This window comes from Podarcis bocagei (assembly GCF_964188305.1).
Source record: "Podarcis bocagei genome assembly, chromosome: 1".
Lineage (NCBI taxonomy): Eukaryota > Metazoa > Chordata > Lepidosauria > Squamata > Lacertidae > Podarcis > Podarcis bocagei.
Window position 1 is genome coordinate 125,021,884 of NC_138125.1, and position 26,392 is coordinate 125,048,275.

Here is a 26,392-nt window from a genome sequence, read left to right on the forward strand (position 1 = left end):
GAAACAAGGGAAAAAACATTCTGAATGAAACAGTGGATGTATCATTTTTGTGCTTCATGCTGTGGCCACAGACATGTGATCTGGTGGTGAATTTGGGGTGACCCAATGCAAAAATCCTGAGAATCCCTGTGGATCCATGCTTTTTAACCACGTTTTTGCACCATTGCAGCCCCAGGCAACAGTGGGTGCGTGATTTTTGGGGGGCAGGCTGTAGCCATGGACATGCTATGTGCTCTGATGGTGAATTTGGGCTGACCCAATGCAAAGATCCTGAGGATCCATGTGGATCCATGCTTTGTAACCACATTTTAAGTGGGGAGGGAAGGAAAAACACAGAAGGGACAAGGAGCATGAGAGGGGTGTGCAGAGAAGCAGCTGGCTAAGAATGCAGGAGAGGGCTATAACGGGAGGGAGGAAAGGAAGGCAAAAGTTTCCCCCCACCCACGCACCCAAGCCAGCCAGCTCTCTCTCTTTCTCTCTCTCTCTCTCTCTCTCTCTCTCTCTCTCTCTCTCTCTCTCTCTCTCTCCCACCTGCATGTTTTCCGGCTGGAGCACGGAGAGGAATTAGAAGGAATGATGCTCTTCTTTCCCCTCTTCTTGCCTGGAGGGGTGGGGCTTTCCCTGCGCTTTGTTCCGTTTGAGCAAACACAGCAACGAAACAGAGATGGGTGGGCAGTAAGACCCTGAGGCAGAATGCAGGAAAGCAGCCGCTTCCTCTTTTCAGGTTTCCCTTCTCCGAGACGCGCAATCTGATTTTTGCCTCCACTCGTGCCAGTCGGCTCCACATTCGCTCTATAACACACACAGACATTTCCCCTTCCTTTTTAGGAGAAAAAATCTGCGTGTTATAGAGAGAAAAATACGGTATATACACTGCTTGACACTTCTTGTGTTCTAGAGCCATGTGTTTTTATAACCGTGTGGCTATCTCTGGAAATAGCCTCTAAGTGATGGCTTCCTTGAACTGTCATCGTAGTATGCAGTGGCTCAGCTTGCATGTAATGAAAAGCCAAACCATGGTTTAGTGGAAGCAGTGAGTTCCTGAAGATTGCAACTTCTGCGCTCCTTGCTCAGTCCTGATTTGGCTTAGTATGCTGTCTGAACCCAGGCTTATAACTTGCCTAGCTCCAGACATACCATGAGCTATAACCAAGGTTTGCTCTTGGCTTACCGCTCATGGTTTATCAGGGGGAGGCAAAACACAACCCTGCATTTGGATAACATGTTAAGCCAAACCACAGTTTAGCCATGGGCAGCATGGCAGCACCTGGACCAGGGGAATAACACAACAGCCACAGTCTCCACCCTGGGGTTTCCACACTGTTATGTACTGAGTTGAATAGGATCCAAAAATCAGCAGTCTGATTGGTCCTAGAACAATAGGGTCCAGAATGCAGCAGTCTGATTGGTCCTAGAACAATGCAGCAGTATGATTGGTCCGCAGGAGCCACCCAATCCAGCTCCAGGTGGAAGTGAATCCGCAACCTGATTGGCCTACAGGAGAATTCCAGAATTAGCCAAACCCGTGTGACCCATTGTGTAAATAATGCATATAAAGCAGATATTTTGGGGAAACTTTCATTCCTCACTACTATGAGCATGAAATCCACACTCGACTCCGAGTATATTTCACACACACTCAGGTGTTCCCACTAATCCATGCTTTGGCTTAGCATTAGTGCAAACTGGGACAGTGTTTGCCACCATGTTATTCCAGCAACTAAACTGATCACTGTAAGCCCTTTTTGAGGCAGCAGGTAGTGGCATCAAAGGTCTCTCTGCCAGAATATGCAATGGTTGCTGCTTCACTTCATGGATGAGACCCAGGGGGCAGGGAAGAAGAATATTAGCTGGCATGTCTCGTGTCTATCCTGTCTACCATGTCTTTACGCCCAAACATTATAAACATCTTAAAAAGAGGCTTGCTACTTTCACCCAGTTCTGCATTGTATAAATGAATTGCTTTGGCTGTAGATAGGAGTATAGCCTGCACAAACCTCCCATCAAGACGTTGTGTATAGTCAGCAGATTTGCAGAAGACCAAACTACACAGTGGCACTGATTTGTAATGTCTATCATCTGATCTGCTTTATCAGCCTACTGCAGAGAAATTCTTGTGTTCAAGACTTGAATAGGAATTGTTTTTCCTGCCTCCTGAATGCTGATGGATCTGACCTAGATAGAAGCGTTTCACAGTTCACCAAAGTGACTGAAGGCTGTGATGTGTGTATTAAACATGGGGCTTACCTGTCTCCTCAATTTATTGTATTCTCTTTCCTAGCTTTGCCCTGTCAGATGAGGCATATCGATCTCTGAGAGACCAGGATAAAGACCAGTGCATACTTATAACTGGAGAGAGCGGAGCTGGAAAAACAGGTAATGCGTGATTTCCTCAGAATGAAGTGGAGCCAGGGCTGACCTTCGAACTTTTAATTCACTCTGGGATATTAGCACGGGTGCCCTGTTCTCGATCCGAATCCTAGAACTGTATGTGTCTGGTCTAGTTGTGTTGAAAATTACCGTATTTTTCACTCTATATGACGCACCAGACCATAAGGCGCACCTAGTTTTTGGAGGAGGAAAACAAGAAAAAAAATATTCTTTATCTCAGAAGCCAGAACAACAAGAGGGATCGCTGCGCAGTGAAAGCAGCAATCCCTCTTGCTGTTCTGGCTTCTGGAATAGCTGCGCAGCCTGCATTCACTCCATAAGAAGCACACACATTTCCCCTTACTTTTTAGGAGGGAAAAAGTGAGTCTTATAGAGCAAAAAATACGGTATTTCATGCCCGCTTCCATTTGAAGAGCCGCTTAGTCTCTGTGGTTCATCTCCTCCATATTACATACCCTCCAGCATTTTGAGAGGGAAATTTGGAGCACCCCCACTCCATCCTTTTCCCTCTCCCTGCCGCCAATTCCTTCCTCGCCCGCCTGCTCACCCCTCTCCCCCTTCGCTCCTTCCTTCCTTTGCAGTATTCCTCCGCAGCAGCAGCAGCATTCAGGGAGCATCAGGAGATAGTGACTTCTAGACTTTGTCTCGTGTGGGTTTTGCCATGGCATTTCCTTCATTCCTTAGCACAATTTTACTAAAAGTGCAATGTGTCATCAAGCATAAAAGCTGAAAACAATAAGGCTTGAGACCTGAATAATGCATTATTTCTGCGTGGTTCATTCGGGGATTTCTCCTCCAAGTTATGATTTTGGATAGGATCTTTTTCAGCTTAGAAAGCAATGTTTGTTTGTTTGTTTGTTTAACCTTTAGAGGCCAGCAAACTTGTCATGTCCTATGTGGCTGCTGTTTGTGGCAAAGGAGCAGAAGTTAATCAAGTGAAAGAACAGCTTTTGCAGTCCAATCCAGTGCTTGAAGGTAAGGAAGTAGTAACTAATACTGGTGTATGTACTTCACTTGTAGTAACACACTTGCTGAATACACAGTTGAAAGCTCTAAACAGCAGTTATTGGGTTTAAGTTATCCAACCAGCTTGGCTCCCCTTTATTACATACACAGTTCAAAATGACAAAAACAATAACAGGGATCCACCAACAGCATATAGATCAATACGGCCAACTTGACCCAACAACCCTTCCCCCCCTCCCACACATGCAAACGAATCTCACTAAAGTTAATCAAAGGCCATCAGCCAAGCCCTGCCCTGCCCCACCCAACCTTCTCTCACTGCTAATGTAAACCAAGGGACCCCAGTGGCGCTGTGGTCTAAACCACTGAGCCTCTTGGGCTTGCCAATCGGAAGGTCGGTGGTTCAAATCCCTGCAACGGAGTGAGCTCCCATTGCTCTGTCCCAGCTCCTGTCAACCTAGCAGTTTGAAAGTACACTAGTGCAAGTAGATAAATAGGTACTGCTGTGGTGGGAAGGTAAACGGTGTTTCCGTGAGCTCTGGTTTCCGTCATGGTGTTCTGTTGCGTCAGAAGCGGTTTAGTCATGCTGGCCACATGACTCGGAAAGCTGTCTGTGGACAAATACCTGCTCCCTCGGCCTGAAAGCGAGATGAGCGCCGCAACCCCATAGTTGCCTTGGACTGGACTTCACCGTCCAGGTGTCCTTTACCTTTACCTACCTGCTAATGTAAACCAACAAATGAATAGAAAGAGAACCTGCCCAAGTGATGCTGATACAAAAACCTCACACGTATACCAATTTTGCAAAAAGGAAAAATAATATGTAAGTTGACTACCCAATTTCTCCCCACCATGTTCTCCCCTAAGCTCTCTTTCCCTTCAACCCTATCCTGTCTTACTTACATTGAACATAACTAAGAGACTCTGTGATCTGAAAAGAAAGGAAGAGACATTGCACGTTCTTTTGTAATTTAAGAAAATCTTTAATACAATTTTTTTTAAAAAAAGGTTATTCAGCTAACAAACATTTATTATACGGATGCATTTAAATGTAACTGCTCATCTACCTCCCACAAATGAATTAGTGGTTTTCAGACCTGACCTGAGCTTGATGTCCCTAGTGGATCTGCACCATTGGCTATTCTTACATCGCCTTAGCTTTTGAAAGATAGAATCCTGCCGGTCTTCTATTGGGGAGAGGTGTAGAAGATTGGCTTATATCCCCTGGTTTCCCCATCCTAGTCAAGAAGCCAATCTCCAAGCCAATCCACTAATTGTGGATTCTGGATCAGAGAGGGGAGCTGCATGTACAACCCCCAGTTGTGCATAGCAAGATGGGAATTGTGGACATGTGTGTGCAGAGTCCTGCTTGCACACTTGTGGTGTCCCTGGCACCATTGGTATTGCATTTCAGCAAAAAAAATTCTTCCAAAAGGCTTTGATCTTTTTGCACACCCACCACATGTGGGGCATGGTTCCATAACAGCAGCGATCAATTTGGGTGGGTTTTTCCACACAAGTCCATATCAATTTTTCTGTATCTTGTTCTAGATCTCTGCCCTGTTTCCACAAATGTTCCTTCATTTTTAAATTCCAAAATTATGCTATATAGGCTACCTATTATTCTCTTACTGCCTGTAGATTTTAATAGTACAGTCATACCTCAGGTTACAGACACTTCAGGTTGCGTTTTTTTGGGTTATGGATGCGCCGAAACCTGGAAGTACTGGAACAGATTACTTCCAGGTTTCGGCGGTTGCGCATGTGCAGAAGCGCTGAATTGCAACCCGCACGTGCACAGACCTGGCACTGTGGGTTGCAAATGTGCCTCCCACACGGATCATGTTCGCAACCCAAGCATCCACTGTATCCCACATTTATTTTTATCCCATATGGTTTCATACTTCCTACTGCCCTTCTGTTTACAATTTGGGTGGCAATATTAACTCGTACTCTCTTTATTATGATGTAATGGCTTCAAATGGAAGCTGTTCACTAACCGTATTTAAATTGCATTGTCTTCTACCTTTGTTTGGAATCACGCTTCAAATACTTCTTAAGATTTTGCCTGTCTAAGTTACCAAGTGATCAAATTCTGCATTCCATCTGGTGTGTATCTGCTGTACATGAATATCAGGAAACAATGAACTTATGGTGAGACGGAAGAATGTGTCTCCAACCTCTTATAATGGAGCACTTGTGTTTGATTCTGCATTCATTTATAAATGACCCCAGTGTTTAGCCTCATGTTTAATGATATGCTGCCCGGAGACTGGAAATATGATTTATCGCTTGCAAACTTTGCACTGTATAAAGTTTTCAGAACAATTGTTTCAGTTACCCTGAACAACAACAGTGACACATGCTGCCTTTGGGCTTCAGTCTTTCATCCTGGGAAATCTCAAAATGCAGATTTGCTAAAGCAAAATCAACATTTTTCCACCTGCCCAAATGTCCACCTGACTTGAACATTGGTTATGTATTGATGGCAAAGTACACAAATCCACCATGGCTGTCTATGGAGTTGATAGGAGATAGGAAGGTCATAATGCAATTTAATCAACAGAGAATAACATGAAGCATTAATTTCCAAATGGCATAGTGTAGGACCAAAAATAGTGACAAATTGCTTGCTCTGGGACCAGAAGGAGGGACTAAAATGAACAAACTTTTTTTTTTTTAATGCATGGCCCAGTAATTGTCTGAACCAGTGTTGTACTGGGCTGGTGCAGACATAACATCAAACCATGGTTTCATGTTACATGAATGATTGGTGGGGGACCTCATGCTCATACTTTTCTACCTCCCCCACCAGCTGTTCCCTTCGTTCCATGGTTTGAAGAAAACTCTGCAAGCCAGGATCAAACTCTGGTTTGCATTGTGATTTGATGACCCCTCATTTTGGATTATCTATCTTTTTATTAGGGACGCGGGTGGCACTGTGGGTTAAATCACAGAGCCTAGGACTTGCTGATCAGAAGGTTGGCGGTTCAAATCCCCGCGACAGGGTGAGCTCCCGTTGCTCGGTCCCTGCTCCTGCAGAACCTAGCAGTTCGAAAGCACATCAAAGTGCAAGTAGATAAATAGGTACCGCTCCGGCGGGAAGGTAAACTCTGTTTCCATGTGCTGCTCTCGTTTGCCAGAAGCGGCTTAGTCATGCTGGCCACATGACCCGGAAGCTGTACGCCGGCTCCCTCGGCCAATAAAGCGAGATGAGCGCCGCAACCCCAGAGTTGGCCACAACTGGACCTAATGGTCAGGGGTCCCTTTACCTTTACCTTTTTATCTTTTTATTAGAAGGTAAAGCTGGCAACAACCCCAATAAATGTCTTTGTTTATTCTTGCAGATTGACTTGGCTTTTAAAACACATATTTTTTTACTCCCCCCCCCTTCCTTCCTTCCAGCATTTGGAAATGCCAAAACCGTAAGGAATGACAACTCATCGAGATTTGTAAGTATTGATTGATTGATTGATTGATAAACTGCTTTGACCAAAGAGCTCTCCAAGCCGTGTACAGATAGAATTGGAGATAAACACAGCTAAAATCCACAGTCCAACTAAAGCTATTGTATGTATGTAAAACAAAGATAAAACCATTAAAATGTTTTGAAAACAAAGGTAACTAAATTACATGTCTGGGTAGGCTTGCAGAAACAAACAAGTGAAAAGTTTTTAGCAGACATCTAAAACAACATAGTTCATGATGTCAATAGGCAAGAGAATTCCAAAGTACAGGTGTCTCTATATATCTATGGAAGGCACACAAATTCTATCGATTGATGGCTTCTACGAGAATCATAAAGATGACAATGGAATGTTGAACTAATGTTCCACAATTGTTTCTTTTCTTTTTTATATTCAGAGTTAGCATTTAAAGCTTTGCCCAAGGCCTTTCTGTGAGACAGACTCCCCTTCTGTTTATGGCGTAAGAATCAAGGCATATTCAGATTTGTTTTACTTAAATGCTGTTTGGTAGCTGTATATTCAGGTAGCTGTTTCTGAAAGCGAGGCAGAAATAGTTTCTGTGGCATTCTAAGAAATGTTTTGAATAGGAGAGTGAAAGCGTTAACCACTTCACCTAACCGTGACCTTGAATACTAAATGTTGCAAAATGAATTCGTGGAAAATGAGGACAATTCTGTAATGCCTATGCAGAATATTCCAGGATTTGTAATAGAAAAGCTATGGACAACCTTAAGTGGGAAATGTTGCAGGTTAGGTGAAAACCCTGCTTCTTCTCTGCAGCTTTTGAAAATCCTTGGAAAGTTCTTCTGAAATGGTTTGAATTATTAGCATTGTGGCGTTTCCATAATATTTTTAATATATATATATACAGGGCCTTACTGCTGTTGTCACTGTAAATAGCAATGCCTGTCACCCTTATGTAAAGTCTCTGCTAAGTAAATAAACTGTAGAAAGGTACAGCCATGAGGCTCTCTGATGTGGAAAAGTCCAGTCAGAAGCCAGGGAGAGAAGCTGTGCTGGCAGTATTGCGCCTCAGAAGGTTATGGCAGGGGTCAGCAAACTTACTGCGCCTTGGGCCGGTGTCTCCAGGACCGATTGCGTGGCGGGCCGGAGGGTGAGGGAGCGCATGCCCATACACATGCGCACACGCTATTTCTGGCGCATTTCGGGGTCGGAGGAGCACTGGAAATAGCTTGTGCGCATGTGCATGGGCCTCCTCCGACCCGGATGTGCACCGGAAATGACGCTTGCTAAAAATTTCTTGCCGAGTTGATATAGTGGTGATCTGGCCTGCAAGCAAAAATTAATTTAATAGCTTGGCTCTTAAGAGCTGTCAGATCTTTCCTTTGCTTGGTTAAAAATAAATTAGCATTCATTATTTGGTTTGACCCAGTTATAGTGCAGCTCAGGAGATCTTAATCTTAAGATTATTAGAAGTCATTTACACTTAAATATACACACTTCAGGACAATGGAATTTCTTGTACAACATTTAACTCCAAGGACGGCTTGAAAATGTCAGGCTACCTCTTTTGTTTCATGCAAGTTTCCTCCCTCAATTTGTTCTCTTCGCAGGGAAAGTACATGGACATCGAATTTGATTTCAAAGGTGATCCGCTTGGAGGAGTTATAAGCAATTGTAAGTACTGGCATAGATTTCTGTGAGTATTTTCATTATGCCACATGAAAGGGGGTGTAATTTAGATTGAGCATTTGATGGACATAATTCCTCAAATCTGTAGTTTGCAAAAAAATATATATGGAGAACTGGCCTGTCTTATTTAAACACTCAAATCCTTTTGCCAAACTACATGTTACATGTGTTCCCATAAAGCCCCACCCTCCACACCACCAGTGTAAGCAGATGGCTTGGGCAGGTGCATCTAAGTAACCCTGAATCCTTACCCTGCCTGTCATTTCTTCAAAAAGATCCTTTCCCAGATCCTTTCTGGGGAAACATATGGAGACCTGAGGTTATGCAGCTGCCGCGCATAAAGGGTGTGTGTTTGTGAAAGCTCTCTCTGTATCACAGAATGAATTGTATGTAGCACTGAGTGCAACCTATCAGATTCACATTGTCCCCAACTAAGCAAAAGCGCTGGAGAACACAACTGCTCTTTGATGCATTGTCACCCAGCTCTCTCATTAAGCTGAGCTTCCCTTCGTGGAATTTTCTTTCAACTCGACATTATGACATGGTAATTCACCCAGCCAGATACGTTATATGCTTGCTTTTTTATTTTTGCTTTAGCCAGCCTTACTTGAAGAACAATAGCCTAAGCCTCCAAACACTGCTATTTGTTTGTTCATCAAATTACAGTCCTCCTTAACCTATTGCACGCCTGCTCTTCAAAAGCCGGTCGCATAGCTTCCAAACTGTGGAACAGAGAAGGAGCCAGCTTTTAATCAAACTCTTATTGTTCCTGAGTTGTTTCAGTAAAGCATGAAGTCACCAGTAAAAGTTGGACTTCACCAGGGTTCACTCAGTAGCAAATCTTCCTCTCCCTATACATTTCTCCCTGGTAAAAGCTCTTGCTTAAAGAAAGTGCTGTCATTCCGTCTCCCGTCACACTAGCCTCCAGGCAAATAGTTAAAACTGTACCCTTTGATCTAAAAATGTCAGTCTCGTTGGAGGTTCCTTTTCAGTGCATGAAACTTGAAATCAAAGGACTGCAATTCCCTTGTTAATCTACTCCAGTCTAAAATAGCATCTTTGAGCGGGTGAATGGGGGTGGGGTGGTTTGCAACATTTAGTCAACTAATCATTTAGATGAATTGATTTAAAAGTTGCTCCCAGCCGAGGCAGCAGATTTTAATTTTTAATTTTGTTTTTATTTTAGAATTAGCTGTTTTGGGATATCTGGCTGAGGATTAGCGTTGTATCCATGCCTGCTGTTCTTCCTTCCCCTTCTCTCTTTAGTGTAATACTTCTGGGGTATATTAAGCCACAATTTTCCTTTGAATCTGTACCATTCGTTAAGCTCTGTGGTTTGTAACTGCAAACCAGGTTTGTGAACCAAGGCTTGACATTGGTTTGCAATCCAGGAGTCGAAAACAACATCCTTGTTCAGACGTAATGCAAAAACGTGGTTTGACAAACTGCACAAGTCTTGCATTTAGTAATTTCCAGCCCATTGAAACCATGGCTTATTGTTGGGATGAGATTGCAAGGATTTAGGGCGCTTGCAGAATGAGCAATTTTCACGTCTTTCACCAGGGGATGGCGTTGTGCTAATGGGTTTCAACTGTTCCGTTTGCTGTAGTGAATGCTGACAATTAACAAATCTGACAATTGCACAACCATATATATAGAGAGAGAGGGCGCTTTGAAATGTTTTAAATCCCTGAAGGCACAATCAAAGAGCAATTCAGCAAACATGCTGTGGTTTATCAGGTCTGGGTCTTTCAGGGCTTGGAGACCACATGGGAACTCCTATCTATACCACTTTGAGTTCACAATGGAAGAACCATGATATAAAAATGTAATACACACAGTTAATGTTTTCGAATTACAATTTGTTTAGTGCAGGCACAGGCAAACTTGGCCCTCCAGCTGTTTTGGGACTACAATTCCCTTCATCCCTGACCACTGGTCCTGTTAGCTAGGGATCATGGGAGTTGTAGTCCCAAAACATCTGGAGGGCTGAATTTGCCTATGCCTGGTTTAGTGCAATGAGAAGCCTTGGGGCAGCCTCAGACAAGTTATCCTGGAGTCCCACCCGCCCCCAGATAAGCGAGTCATTGTGGCACTGCAAAGTTACGCTTTGTCCTTTTCAGATTGTTTTCAAAAGAGGGCTAAGAGAGGTACAGAACTCTGCCACTGACCATCTGAGCAGGATCCCTGAGTTTGTGCCCTACCTTTTAGCGCCATAATGATAGACTAGGAAATAACTATGGAACGACGCACAGTAATGGCTATTTGGAAAGCTTTTCATCAATATGGGTATATTTGCAACCCAAATGGCAGGGCAAGGCTATAACCTCCTCCAGAAACACGATAATACAAACAAGGACTGTTGGCTAGAAAAGAAATTCCCCCACCCTTGCTTCTTTTATAATGGAGAAAATGTGTCAAGTAACTGGAGTCTCCGTTATTATCCACCAGGGCCCTTGATGCTGGACTTTTAATTATGTGAATATGCGAGATACAAAAGCAGTACACTCGGAAATGTTTCATATTGTTTTGTGAAGGAATTCTGCTTTTTAATGGTTTTAATGGTTTTTTAATGGTGTGTATCTGAAGAAGTGTGCATGCACACAAAGGCTCATACCAATAACAAACTTAGTTGGTCTCTAAGGTGCTACTGGAAGGCATTTTTTAATTTTGTTTTCATGGTTAGGTATTATGGTATTAATTTTTGGCTCCTATTTTGTTGTTGGATTACCATACTTCCCCTAGTTGCTTTTTGGAAATGCAGGCCTCTTCCAAAAGGAATAGATGGTAGAAGCACTCTTAACCCACTAAGTGACCTGCGTTGTGTCAGGAGCTGGCAGGAGCCCGAGGAGAAGGAGGATTTGCAGGCAGAAGAGGGGGAAAGAGAGGAGAAAGATCCCGTGGAAAGGGCCAGTGATTTGTGGGGTTCTGTGCCACCCATGAGGCTGGCAGAGGCAGAAGGAGGATGATGAAAGCAGGAGATAGATCAGCCAGAGTGAAAGGAGCTGATTTTTAGGGAAGAACTGCAAGTTCAAAGAGGCGGAAACAGAGGAGCGTTTAAAGGAGGGACAGGGTGGCAGTGAAAATACTTAGCTAGTTAGCAAGGAACTGTGTTGTCTATCACTTGAACATTAGGAGTTGCTCATACAATATAGTCCAACCCCCTGCAATGCATGTTTTTGGGGGACAGTAGGCGGGCAGGTGTGGAGGATTCCCTGGTCCTGAATGGGGTAACTGTGCCCCTGAAGGACCAGGTGCGCAGCCTGGGAGTCATTTTGGACTCACAGCTGTCCATGGAGGCACAGGTCAAATCTGTGTCCAGGGCAGCTGTTTACCAGCTCCATCTGGTACGCAGGCTGAGACCCTATCTGCCTGCGGACTGTCTCGCCAGAGTGGTGCATGCTCTGGTTATCTCCCGCTTGGACTACTGCAATGCACTCTACGTGGAGCTACCTTTGAAGGTGACCCGGAAACTACAACTAATCCAGAACGCGGCAGCTAGACTGGTGACTGGGAGCGGCCGCAGAGACCACATAACATCGGTCTTGAAAGACCTACATTGGCTCCCAGTACGTTTCCGAGCACAATTCAAAGTGTTGGTCTGACCTTTAAAGCCCTAAACGGCTTTGGTCCAGTATATCTGAAGGAGCGTCTCCACCCCCATCGTTCTACCTGGACACTGAGGTCCAGCACCCAGGGCCTTCTGGCGGTTCCCTCACTGCGATAAGCCAAGTTACCGGGAACCAGGCAGAGGGCCTTCTCGGTAGTGCCACCTTCCCTGTGGAACGCCCTCCCACCAGATGTCAAAGAGCACAACAACTACCAGACTTTTAGAAGACATCTGAAGGCAGCCCTGTTTAGGAAAGCTTTTAATGTTTGATGTATTATAGTATTTTAATATTTTTTTGGAAGCTGCCCAGAGTGGCTGGGGAAGCCCAGCCAGATGGGCGGGGTATAAATAATAAATTATATTATTATTATTATTATTATTATTATTATTATTATTATGAATCTTTTGCCTAGTGTGGGACTCGAACCCACAACCATGAGATTAAGAGACTCATGCTCCACCGACTGAGCCTATCCAGTGAAACGTCAATGTAACTGATTGTTTCACTGTTAAATTGCTATCAAATCCATCCGCTTGTCCTTGCTGGCCCAGGGTGCGTGTTGTGAGAAATATCCCAAACCGAACTTTTTAAAGGAAATGAATTATGATGCCGTTCCTCATGGGTGCTGCACAGTTTTACTGCTTTTTAACCTCTCGGCCTCCTTGCCTGCATGGCATCTGGGTTGTAGGCAGGCCCTTGCTTAATGCAGGATGTGCTTCTCAGTGAAATAGGCGGGATAATTTTGTTGGCATTCCGGACCACGTGCCCCCCAGATGTTCTTTTTCGGCTTGCTATTCTGGGATGGGAGAAGTCTGTCTCAGCTTCATTTCTTCTTGCCTGCTAGAACAGTCCAAATAATATTTGTCTGAGAGGAAAAGATCTGTGAAGAGGTTTTCAAACCTTTTTCTGTAGTGTTGTGTGTGTGTGTGTGTGTGTGTGTGTGTGTGTGTGTGTTTCCGGTGCATACACAAAATGCTCTCTGCACGATGCTTTTAGATTCCAACCTTCACGGAGGGGTTTTTGTAGTTGCTTGTTCTTTTTGTTAACCTGTCTTCCAACCCAGCCTGGATAGCTCGGTTGGTTAGAGTGTGGTGCTGATAAAACCAAGGTTGTAAGTTCAGTCCCCATATGGGACAGTTGTATATTCCTGCATTGCAGGGGATTGGACCAGAACAGAGGTTGGCGAATTTTTTTTAGCTGCGGGCCGGACCACTATCCCTCAGTCCTTGGGGTGGGCCAGAGAAGCGGCACCGGGGGGTGGAGCTGGAAGAAGAAGCGAGGGGGGCAAGTAGTCCTCCTCCCCACCCCCCAGCCCCAGCGCTTACCTTCCCTGGGGCTGCCACCGCCACCACCACCGCTGCTGCTGCTTCTTGTGGTTAGGCAGAGGGAGCTTGTCCGCTTCGCTCTCTGGCCCACAGGAGCACCAGGGTGGCGGGCGCGATGGGAAGATGAGTGGCATGAAAGGGCTGGTTCCGGAGAGGGGATGCTTAAAATGATGCTCAGCCAGCTTAGCCCAGCCCCCTTCCTCCTCTAGGCAGGGCGGAGAGAAGCCAGGAGGAGGGAGGGAGGAGGCGCCGCCACGGTGTGTGTGAGGGGGGAAATGGAATGGTGCGGGGGGGGGGGGGGAATGGCGCAGCCCGAACGAACAGAATCCCCATGCCAATCCACAGACAGTCAGCAGGCAGGATCCTGAAGGCAATTGGGCCTGATCCGGCCCACGGGACTTAGTTTGCTGACCCCTGGACTAGAAGATCCTCGGGGTCCCTTTGTAGTTTAGGTTCAACAGATTTAAGAACGTTTAAACAACTAACAGGGATGCGGGTGGCGCTGTGGGTTAAACCACAGAGCCTAGGCCTTGGCGATCAGAAGGTCGGCGGTTCGAATCCCCGCGATGGGGTGAACTCCCGTTGCTCAGTCCCTGCTCCTGCCAACCCAGCAGTTTGAAAGCATGTCAAAGTGCAAGTAGATAAATAGGTACCACTCCAGCGGGAAGGTAAACGGCGTTTCTGTGCACTGCTCTGGTTCGCCAGAAGCGGCTTAGTCATGCTGGCCACATGACCCAGAAGCTGTATGCCGGCTCCCTCGGCCAGTAAAGCGAGATGAGCGCTGCAACCCCAGAGTCGGCCACGACTGGACCTAATGGTCAGGGGTCCCTTTACCTTTTAAACAACTAACTGCTTGTTTCAGTAGCTTTGTATGCACCATTCTAAAGGGTTAATTAAACTGCTAACAATGCTCTGTTTTTTTCCTGCTCCCATCCAGTTCTGAATTTGCTACTGCTCTGGTGAAGAGGCGGTAATCCTTGTCTGGGCAGATTTCCTCTGTCCAACCCCCCACCCCCACCCCTTTCCCCTCAGTAGCACTTTGGGATGACACACATGTCTTGGAAGGAAGTGTGTGGCTTGTCAGGCTGCAAGTTTATATTTAGCTTTCAACTCTGTTGCTTGTCACACAAAAAAAGGAAAGAAAAGGGAGGGAAAGACTGGTTAGCCAGGATGGTCCCTACTGTGCAATGGAAGAAGAGGAAGTGACTAAAAATAACTGTTCCTGGACCATTTAGAATATATTATACTACTGACATTTATTTCTTGCTTGTGTTATATAGTCATTCCTTTCCCAAATGTGAATTCAATTTGTAACACAAATGAAAGGAGAAGTTAACTCTGTTGTATAATAGACGAGAAAAGCATCCCAAAGGTGTTTTTTGTGTGGCATGGCTTACCAATTGTACACATTTAAAAGAGGTGGTGTTTCTGTATGTAGACTAGCCAGCCTTAAACTATGGCTTGTTGTCTTGGCTTTTTTCTTTTTCCCATATCTATCTATCTATCTATCTATATCTATCTATCTATCTATCTATCTATCTATCTATCTATCTATCTATCATCTATCTAACTTTATTAGAACAATACATACAATACATTTTGCAAAAGCAAAACCAAACCAAATCAAAACACAACAAACAAACAAAACAAAACAAAACACCAAAATCATCACATATTCTCTTGATTTCCATTCAACCCCTTGTGTTATCTAAACTTCATTTTCCACTTCACACATTTATATTTCTTCTTTCTAAATATTTAAAAATACTTTATTATTTAATGTTCCTCTATTGTCTTGCAAGATTCAGTCCAGACCCATCAAAGCATTTAGATTTTTACAGTACTGTTTTATATACTCTCTAAAGACATTCCATTCTTTATTTAATCTCTGTTTTGAGTCGTCTCTTAATCTTCCAGTCATTTTGGCTAATTCTATGTATTCTGTCATCTTCACCTGCCAGTCTAATTTGGTGGGTATCACTTCTCCTTTCCAATTTTTTGCTATTAAAATTCTAGCCGCCGTTGTCACATACATGAAGATTCTTCTAATTTGGGGGGGGGGGGTTCAGTAGGCATAATGCCTAATAGGAAGGCTCCTATTGGATTTTTTTGAAATGAACATTTAAAGATTTTTTTTTAAAGTTCATTATATATTGTGTCCCAGAATTCTCTTACTGTCTTGGCTTTTTAAAAGGTTCAGAAGCTACGTAAGCTTCCTAGTTTGTTTCTCTTGTCGGTGCCAAGCCAGGAGCAATCAGGTAGCGTGTGCAAGCACACTGCTTTTGCATGGTAAACAGTGATAAGCCAGCAACTATGGCTTATCCCAGTGTTTCCCAACCTTTTTTGGGCAAAGGCACACTTGTTTGATGAAAAAAATCTCGAGGCACACCACCATTACAGCCCCGTGACGTCAGCGCGCAGCGTCACGCCGGGAGGGACGCACGAAAGTGTAAGTTTCAATTTTTTTCCCTCCCCCTTGCCGGGGAACCTCCAAGCTTTGGGGGTGGGGGGGGGAGGAGGCAGCAAAGCGAGGCAGGAAGGAGAGCGCGGCTTGGCTGGGTGAGCTTTGGCAGGGGCAGGGAATGAGAGCCGCGAGGCGGGCGCTGCGGACGGAGGCGCTGCCCGCCGAGCTCGCAGGCAGCCAGGCAGGCAGACGGCGAGAGCCCCGCGCTGGGCGGCCTCTCCTCGCCGCCGCCGCCCCGCCTCTCGCCGCCCGACTCGCCCGACTCCCTCCAGGCAACATCTCGCGGCACACCGGGCAACATCTCACAGCACACTAGTGTGCCGCAGAACAGTGGTTGGGAAACACTGGCTTATCCTGACATGCAAACATGGCCATAGTGTTGAGTGCTGCTTTTTTTAATCATGTGGCTGGGCATATCACTACTGTGAGCCTATACAGAGAAAAATCCTGGGGTGAAGTTTCACCCTATGATGGCAGCTTCATCCTCTGTACCATACTTCTGTAGGGAAGGGGAAAATTTGGGGTGTAGCAGATGTGGTGGATGTGTGGCAGAATGCACAAGTAGTAAGATGTAGTGCTGCATGGGAAGTAAATGAGTTATTCTTACATCATTGGCAGGCTGCAGTTACTGCCCCAGAGACAACAGGAAACTTAAATAACCTTCAGCACCTTATACTGCCTGCAGGTTTCAAACAAAAGTTTTCTGTTAGATGTACATTTACCATCAAGCAATTTGATATTTGACTTGAGCTTAATGAGGGTGAAAGAAGAGAGCACAAAATATGGTCTGAAGCTCAACATCAAAAAAAAACTAAGATCATGGCCACTGGGCCCATCACTTCCTGGCAAATAGAAGGGGAAGAAATGGAGGCAGTGCGAGATTTTACTTTCTTGGGCTCCATGATCACTGCAGATGGTGACAGCAGTCACGATATTAAAAGACGCCTGCTTCTTGGGAGAAAAGTAATGACAAACCTAGACAGCATCTTAAAAAGCTGAGACATCACCTTGCCAACAAAGGTCCTTATAGTTAAAGCTATGGTTTTCCCAGTAGTGATGTATGGAAGTGAGAGCTGGACCGTAAAGAAGGCTGATCGCCGAAGAATTGATGCTTTTGAATTATGGTGCTGGAGGAGACTCTTGAGAGTCCCATGGACTGCAAGAAGATCAAACCTATCCATTTTGAAGGTAGTCATCCCTGAGTGCTGACTGGAAGGACAGATCCTGAAGCTGAGACTCCAATAATTTGGCCACCTGATGAGAAGAGAAGACTCACTGGAAAAGACCCTGATGTTGGGAAAGATGGAGGGCACAAGGAGAAGGGGATGACAGAGGACGAGATGGTTGGATAGTGTTCTCGAAGCTACCAACATGAGTTTGACCAAACTGTGGGAGGCAGTGGAAGACAGGAGTGCATGGCGTGCTCTGGTCCATGGGGTCACGAAGAGTCAGAAATATCTAAACGACTAAACAACAACAACAATAAACTGTGCCTTCTTCTGAGGAGATGTATCCTCCCACTAGCACCAATAATTTAATAATAATAATTTTATTAGTTGTACCCTGCCCTGTCTGATTGGGTTGCCCCAACCACTCTGGGCAGCTTCCAACAAATACAAAAGCGTAATAAAACATCAAACGTTTAAAACTTCCCTATACAGGGCTGCCTTCAGATTTCTTCTAAAATAGTTATTTATCTCCTTGACATCTGATGGGAAGGCGTTCCACAGGGTGGGTGCCACTACCGAGAAGGCCCTCTGCCAGGTTCCTTGTAACTTCACCTCTTGTGATCCTCCCTCCCCACACATCCCACGCCCAGCACTTAGCAGCCTGGCAGATAAATATACAAAATTTGCCAGCATGCACATTCTTTTCACCACCTACCTGCTTGCATTTACCTGAGCCCTGCAGGATGTATTTTGTGATAAGTCCGGCAGGTAATTGGTGAATGGCAAATGGGGAGCTTGGTGTGCTAGCCTGCCAGTGTGCAAACACACTTTATTTCCTATACAGTGGTACCTCGGGTTACATATGCTTCAGGTTACATACACTTCAGGTTACAGACTCCGCTAACCCAGAAATAATACATTGGGTTAAGAACTTTGCTTCAGGATGAGAACAGAAATTGTGCTCTGGCAGCGCGGCGGCAGCAGGGGGCCCCATTAGCTAAAGTGGTGCTTCAGGTTAAGAACAATTTCAGGTTAAGAACATACCTCTGGAACGAATTAAGTACTTAACCCGGGGTACCACTGTATTGCTGTGCGCCTTTTGCACTTTCTTTTTGGATGAAAACATGTCTGAAATATTTCATCTTTGTTTCTTAATGCAGAGTTGATAACCATCAGTATACAGTGGTACCTTGGGTTACAGACACTTCAGGTTACAGATGCTTCAGGTTACAGACTCCGCTAACCCAGAAATAGTACCTCAGGTTAAGAACTTTGCTTCAGGATGAGAACAGAAATTGCGTGGCGGCGGCAGTGGGAGGTCCCATTAGCTAAAGTGGTGCTTGAGGTTAAGAACAGTTTCAGGTTAAGAACGGACCTCCAGAACGAATTAAGTTCTTAACCTGAGGTACCACTGTAATGAGTGTTTTGAAGATTCCTTACAAACTTTTTTAAGGAATCTATAGGCTGTGCTGCATGCTTGGGATCTACAAAACTGGCATAACCTAAGCTCTGTTTCAAATAATACTGGAAATGGTAGTCGCCTGTTATAGTAAATATCTGGCTTCCTGCTTATAACTACTCTCTGGAAAAAAATAATCCTGTAAGGACAAGTGCCGTGAATGTTCCTCTATGGAAATTGTTAATTGCTTTAACTTCCCTCCCAAAGACAATCCGAGAGAGACTGGTACTTCTAACAGAATCAGCTGAACGTTTTCAGGAAACTGTTTATATAAATCTCTCTAGGGGCATGTAAGTAATTGCAGCCAGGCCTTGTGTGCAGTGTTTTCACCAGCTGAACTCTCCCTTCGAACAAGTACACTCACGCTAGTTTTAGAACGATTTGCACATGAGGTCCGTAAGTGTTTGACAAAAGCAAGGAGATACCGCGGAATTCCTTTAGTGTGTAGTCATTCTGAAAAGGGAGAGAAAATACTTATGGCGAACAGTATATTGAGCGGCTGAAAAGCTAATAAATTCCTAGATGCAGAACAGCTTGCCTATGTCTGTTGCATCTTTTTACAGATGTCTACTTTGCAACAGTCACCTCTGTATGCAGATGTCTTCTCTTGCTGTGGTCTCTAGCATGGATTGCATATGTGAAGGAGAATATTTCTGATTATAATTTTTTACCCTTGCACTTTTGTTTCTAGCAGTATTTTCTAGCATGGGGTAAAGCAGAAAGAGCCATGGCATTTAGCCTCTCCTAAATGGAATGTGACCCAAAATGACAGATATGAAGTTGGCACTTTACTGTATGGTATAAAGGCTGTGGGGGCGCTGCGGGGATGCGGGTGGCGCTGTGGGTTAAACCACAGAGCCTTGGGCTTGCTGATCAGAAGGTTGGCTGTTCGAATCCCTGCAACGGGACGAGCTCCCTTGTTCAGTCCCTGCTCCTGCCAACCTAGCAGTTCAAAAGCACACTAGTGCAAGTAGATAAATAGGTATCGTTCTGGCAGGAAGGTAAACAGTATTTCCGTGCGCTGCTCTGGTTCGCCAGAAGCGGCTTAGTCATGTTGGCCACATGATCCGGAAGCTGTCTGCGGACAAACGCCGGCTCCCTTGGCCAGTAAAGCGAGATGAGTGCCGCAACCCCAGAATCGTCTGCGACTGGACTTAACGGTTAGGGGTCCCTTTACCTTTACCTATAAAGGCTATGGGTTGTTGTCAATTAAGCTTTACTTTGAGTAGACCCATTGAAATGAACAAACTAAGTTAGGTACATTCATTTTCCTGGATATACTCTTAGTAAAACTTTGTTGCATACCAGCCAGATTGGTGTAGTATAATTATTATTATTATTAGCACCTAGATCAAAGTGGAAAAATGAAAACAGAAACATAGGCTTATGGAATCCAATCACTGCTGCATTTAGCTCGTTGCCCTTCCATCAGCTGTATCCATTTCCAGATACTTTTGGTGAAATTGCAGTATTATAAAGAGCACCAACAGGTCTTATCATTCCTGCCCAGTGTTTTGCAGTATAATCTTTCAGGCATGTCAGGGCATGTGGATATGTGTTCCGAGTTGTTCTAATACCTATTGAAGTTAACCATACACAAATCTGTACAGAATTGGAGTGCAAAGGGGACCAGCAGACATCTAAATCTTAAAGCACAAGAGTAAACTGAAATAAAACCCAGTTCTTGGGTTCTTTGTCCTTGGTACGCTTCGAGCATACATAATACTCTGTAGGTCCCGGTTACCCATTGTGCAATGGTGTTTGTCTACAGTATATGTGTGAGTACCATAACTACTTGGATGAAGACAACCCCATGAATTCTCCCCATTCCCTCCCTGGCTTCTAGTGATGTGATCATTTGATGGGCAAGACACCTTCAAGTGACCCGATCCATGTGTTGGTGGTTTTCTCTGTTACACTGCAACCACATCAAGTGATGATTTGTTGCATGTGTGTGAGTAAAGGGGAACTTTGTCACATGACAAAGTATGTGATTATATGTAAAAAAAAAAGTATGTGGCTATATGTAAAAGGAGCCTACTTTGGTAGATGATCCGAGCCAAAATGTACAGTGTATTTGGTACACTGTTGAGAGAGAGCGAGAGCACAGACTTCTCGGCTCAGGTACTATCCTGGCTCTCCTTCCTAGACACAGAACTTGACACATAATCATGAATGGAGGTTTTTAAAGTTTCATGAATGAAGTCAGTGCAACATCCCAACTTTGGGATTATAAACTACAGGTTATAAGCTGTTAAACCACAACAGAGTGCTATGATACATGAAGAGGCTTAACTAAGACGTTGACCCAACACTTGACATGCGCCTTGTGTGCTCCTTTTGGATAGCAGGCACAGCTATTGCTCAATGGATATCTTCAGTCTCTGGACTCAGCAAGCAAACAGGTACTCCTGTGTAGAGAATGGGCATGTGGGGTTTGTTGCTTTAGTTCATGGCTACCTGGTTTGAAATATGAATTTGTCCAGTTCTTAAAACTTGCCTTGTTGAAAGGAGGGGCTGCTAAATGTTTGGGTTTTCCTGGCAACATCCGGGAATTGCCATGAAAAATGGCGTCTGGGCAGATTTTTGACAAATCAGCAGAATGTCCGGTGAAACCCAGGCGTATGGCAAGTTGGGTTAGTTTTTTTAATCTTAAAAAAAATCAAAGAAAAGGCCCAAAACCAATTTTGTTTTTGGGAGGGGAAAAAAAGCTCAGAAAGAAAGAAAGGGAAAAGGGGGGAAAGGGAGGGAGGGAGGGAGGGAGGGAGGGAGGGAGAAAGGAAGGAAGGAAGGAAGGAAGGAAGGAAGGAAGGAAGGAAGGAAGGAAGGAGCTCAACAGCTCTGTCCAGATTTTCACTTTTGGGAATATGACAGCCCTTTGAAAGATCACTTGACTTTACTGGGTGTGTAAATCATGCATTCTTGTTAATTATGGTTGTATTGATTCCAAAGATCACATAGTTCATTGTTGTTGCTTCAACTATCATGGTCATCTCAAACCTATTGTTGGCATCTGTCTGTCTCAAGAGACAATGATAGTGAATCTCCAGTGGTGAGGTCAAACCAGTGGTGAATCACCACACCTTCTGTAGTTGCAGAGACTGGTAACTTACAATGGCTGCCTCCCGCATGACCTCTTCAGGACACGAGTGTGTATGGAGGTCCTGGGCTGCCTAGACGACAGGACCCTCCTCCCAGCCTCACTGATGTGCTCCAAAGGAAAGCAGAGCAATATGTTTGGCACCAGCTTGGCTGCAGGAGTTTCTGCAAGGAGGCGTACAGGGCACCATCCAACCATCTTAGGACCTCCACTCTGGGTATACTCCGTAGCCTTTTCTTCTCCCAATGATATCCCGCAAGGCAGCAAAGGATTAGGATCACAGTTTTCCATATCAAACCAAAGATCACGTAAATGTTGCACACTATACTCTTCAATGGGTTTCCCAGTTGTGGTTTTTTCCCCAGTGGTGGCTATGGTTTTCCCACTAGTGATGTATGGAAGTGAGAGCTGGACCATAAAGAAGGTTGATCGCCGAAGAATTGATGCTTTTGAATTATGGTGCTGGAGGAGACTCTTGAGAGTCCCATGGACTGCAAGAAGATCAAACCTCTCCATTCTTAAGGAAATCAGCCCTGAGTGCTCACTGGAAGGACAGATCCTGAAGCTGAGACTCAAATACTTTGGCCACCTCATGAGAAGAGAAGACTCCCTGTAAAAGACCCTGATGTTGGGAAAGATGGAGGGCACAAGGAGAAGGGGACGACAGAAGACAAGATGGTTGGACAGTGTTCTCGAAGCTACCAGCATGAGTTTGACCAAACTGCGGGAGGCAGTGGAGGACAGGAGTGCCTGGCGTGCTTTGGTCCATGGGGTCACGAAGCAGACACGACTAAACGACTAAACAACAACAACATACACTTCAATAACAAATTGCATTCTCCAAATATTAGTGCTTGACTTCATTAGCACATTCTTGGGTTTAAAGGGGGAGAACGATACCCTTGCTTCAAGCTCCAGAGATACATTCATTTTACAGATTTCTTTATTGAAGCATAAACTGCCTTTCTAAACATTCTACCCTGTTCTGCGAGGCAGAACAACAGTGCTTTCATTCTGAGCATCCTTTGTGGAAAGGCCCCTGTATATTTACTTTTCTAATAGCAGCAGGTGACATGAAGACAAAACGCCGCTGGTAATGTGCTGAAATATTAATAGGCCTTATTGTACGGCTTCTTGTTCTGAATGTTAATGTAGCGTAAAACACAGCAGTAGCCCGATGGGGATAAGTTGCATTTGGCATGAAAATACACCCTTTGAGGCTTATAGCAAATCTGCATTTGAGAGACAAGGTGAAGGAGTAAAAGACAGATATGTTTACGTATGACTGGGTGTCATTGCAAGAGTGGGGCTTTTATTGCCCCTATTCATTCTACCCAGACATAAGCTTGAAGAGTTTCCAAAGTAATCTAGCTTAAGTCCTTGGTTTGACGCAGGCTGTATTCAAACTGTACGTTAGCAGATTAATTTGTGTAATGGAAGAAGGCCAGAGGAGAGCCATTTCACCCGTTTGTTTGAATATGGATGGAAAATGTGTATGTTTTGCTAGATTATCCGGCCACACTTTATTGTATTTCATATTTAAGAGATGGCAGCAGGTAGGGCGTGCTCTGCAGTGATGGTTTCAGAGTGTCCCAACATACCGTACTTTTCCGTGTATAAGACAAGGCTTTGTTATTAAAAAATAACGTAAAAAAATGGGAGTAGTCTTATACTATTTAATGTTGTATTGTTTTTAACAGTTGATTGGGAGCCGCCCAGAGTGGCTGGGGAAACTCAGCCAGAAGGGCGGGGTATAAATAATAAATTATTATTATTATACACAGATAGTGCATGGGGGGGATGGGACGTAGGATTGGTTGCTGCCACGAGCCAGAGATTGTCGGTGGCTATTGGGCGTGTTATTGGTGGCTGTGGCAAGGGCTGGTGTTGATTGGCTGTCACTGTGGCAATTGGGCGAGCGATTGGTGGCTTCTGCTGGCGAGGGGACAGCCGATAGGTGGCTTTTGCAATGTGTGCGAGTGGCTCAACAACTATGGGCAATCCTCCCCCCATTTTCTTAATTTGGAGTCCTCAAAGATAGGGGGTGTGTTATACATGGGGACGTCTTATACATGGACAAATACGGTAAGTGTCTGTTTACTTGTTAGCCATTTCCCCCCCAGAAAAGTGAACTCGAAGCAAGTTACAGAGACAAACATTAACACAAAGCAGAAAAATCAGAATAAAAACAACCTAAAATGCTCATTGATATGTTTAAGACCGCAGATCTAACTCAACCCCACAGTGTGCCACACTTCTCTTACATAAAAAATAAATAACGGAAATAGGTTCGTACAGTTCTCTGATACAGGTGTGATAGTGGCAAAAAGAGAGGCAGACTAGAGGAGTGGAAAAATAATTTCTGTGGCATCTTGTTTTTTTAGATCTGTTGGAAAAGTCTCGTGTTGTTAAACAACCAAGAGGTGAAAGGAATTTCCACATTTTTTATCAGATATTGTCTGGAGGATCGGAAGATTTGCTCAGTGAGTACAACTCTGGTGGTATTTTAAATGTCTAATAGAATTGCACATGAAGTTGCGTAAGTTAATCGAAGTCTCCATAATTGATTTCTGTGGTTTGTGTGCCTTTCAGTGCACATACATGTTAAGCGGCTTCAATTCTCACTGCTATTAAGAGCAATAGTGGGTCAGGGAATTTAGCTGTTAACAAGGCCTGTTTTCATTTCGTAGAAAAACTTAAGCTGGAGAGGGACTTCAGTCGATACAACTACCTTAGCCTGGACTCTGCAAAAGTGAATGGAGTAGATGATGCTGCAAATTTCAGAACGGTTCGGGTAAGAATTGGTGCAAATTCCGTATTAGTTCAAACTTGACTTCATTTTATAATTTTGCTAAATTGTTGAGTCAGCCAAGAAGATTATGCCCTGCAGCATAAAAACATGAAATCTGATGGTGTGATCCATTAAAAGAGTTTAATAATATTTGGGGTATTAAAAGTTACTTCTGCTACCATAAGCAAGCTTCTGTGGCCTGAGGCTGTGAAGTGGTTTATAAATTTGTATATAACAATAATAAATAAAATTATTTATTACAAATAATAATAAAATTTGTATTTAATAATAATATATGAGTGTTACTTTTTTTTTTTTTTACAAAACTTGTTACAATAAAGGCTACATTTGGATTCCACATCAACGAGACATGAAACTATGGTTTACTTAACTTTTATTACCTTAAATAAGCCAGCTTCATAAACCAGGGTTCGAAGTTGACTTTTTTTTACACTGGGCATAGTTAAGATTAACCACAGTTTGCTGAGTTCAGATGACACAGCAAGCTATGGTTAGTTAAAAGGGAAAGTTTCTGAACTCATTCTGCTCCCTCCCCCTTCTCTGGTGTGACATGAGGCCGTTCCTCTCAGGATAAGCAATGGCTTATTGTGACTTCCAAATGAGTGTTGTGCTTTGTTTCTGTGCCCTGCCAGTTCAGTGCATTTGGAAGTGGCAGAAAGACACAGTTTAATGCTGCTTTGGTATCTGTAAGGCTGAAGGGCATTTAAGCATATTTTAAATAAACGAATACAGTGGTACCTCGGGTTACATACGCTTCAGGTTACAGACGCTTCAGGTTACAGACTCTGCTAACCCAGAAATAGTGCTTCAGGTTAAGAACTTTGCTTCAGGATGAGAACAGAAATTGTGCTCTGGCGGTGCGGCGGCAGCAGGAGGCCCCATTAGCTAAAGTGGTGCTTCAGGTTAAGAACAGTTTCAGGTTAAGAACGGACCTCCGGAATGAATTAAGTACTTAACTCGAGGTACCACTGTAATAGTTGGTTGTGAGGATAAAATGAAATGGGGAGGTGGGTGGGGAAGAGGACCGCTGTGCAGGGCCGTCTTACCCATGGGTGCTGGGGGTGTGGGGCACCCGGGCGCCGGGCTCTCAGGGGCACCAAGCTGAGAGTCCGGGTCCCAGGAGCTGAGTCTGGGGAAGAGCCCGCCCGTCGGTTGGAGTGCCGCGGTGGACTCTTCTGCTTCTCTCTGCGCCGTGAGTTCAGGGGCAACCGAGCCAGTGAGACGCTGAGGTGGCTAGATAGCTCTGCCCTCCTGCGTGCCTGGGACTGGGCAACCTTGGGGGGACGACGCCAGGCAGATCTTTGCACCCCGGCACCGCATACGCTTAAGACAGCCCTGCCACCGTATGCCAGCTTGTGCTCTTTGGAGAAAGGACAGGCAGGAGAAATCAATGCGACGAATAAAACTTGATTCCCCTATTCTAGAATGCCATGCAGATCGTGGGGTTTATGGACCATGAAACGCAGTCAGTTTTTGAAGTTGTCGCGGCCGTCTTAAAACTGGGAAACATCGAATTCAAACCTGAATCTCGAGTGAATGGTTTGGATGAAAGTAAAATCAAGGATAAAAATGGTAATTCAAATAATATATTCTGATCCAATCAAATCTATCTGCACTTTGATAACTGGTTTAACCCCCCCCCCCAATGACTTCTGAATGTACTTGCTGCCTAGGTAGGTAGGAATGATTTTTAATTGAGATTATTTGCTTCCATAGAGCTCAAAGAAATATGTGAGTTGACAGGCATTGATCAGTCAGTGCTGGAGAGAGCCTTCAGTTTCCGCACCGTTGAAGCCAAGCAAGAGAAAGTCTCTACAACCTTAAATGTGTCTCAGGTAATATTGAATTACTACTGTGAATATGTTTTTTTCTTTCTGGTAGAAAACATAGGGGAATTTTCCTTTGTCACAATGAATAAAATGTGACCTGAAAAGAGTACATGGGAGTCACATGACCACATGGTCAAGATAAACTT

General features: G+C 44.4%; 1 protein-coding gene across 5 annotated transcripts in view; it reads left to right on the forward strand.

The window, feature by feature from the left end:
• The window catches only part of MYO1B (myosin IB), a 147,291-nt gene that overhangs the window by 74,029 nt on the left and 46,870 nt on the right, over positions 1 to 26,392 (forward strand). For all 5 annotated transcript variants that reach the window (XM_081201904.1, XM_081201905.1, XM_081201906.1 and 2 more), the window contains 8 exons: positions 2,282 to 2,376; positions 3,262 to 3,366; positions 6,763 to 6,809; positions 8,399 to 8,462; positions 23,990 to 24,088; positions 24,296 to 24,399; positions 25,842 to 25,989; positions 26,134 to 26,252. In XM_081201904.1, coding sequence (XP_081058030.1) covers positions 2,282 to 2,376; positions 3,262 to 3,366; positions 6,763 to 6,809; positions 8,399 to 8,462; positions 23,990 to 24,088; positions 24,296 to 24,399; positions 25,842 to 25,989; positions 26,134 to 26,252 — 781 coding nt within the window. The remainder of the gene's footprint in view (positions 1 to 2,281; positions 2,377 to 3,261; positions 3,367 to 6,762; positions 6,810 to 8,398; positions 8,463 to 23,989; positions 24,089 to 24,295; positions 24,400 to 25,841; positions 25,990 to 26,133; positions 26,253 to 26,392) is intronic.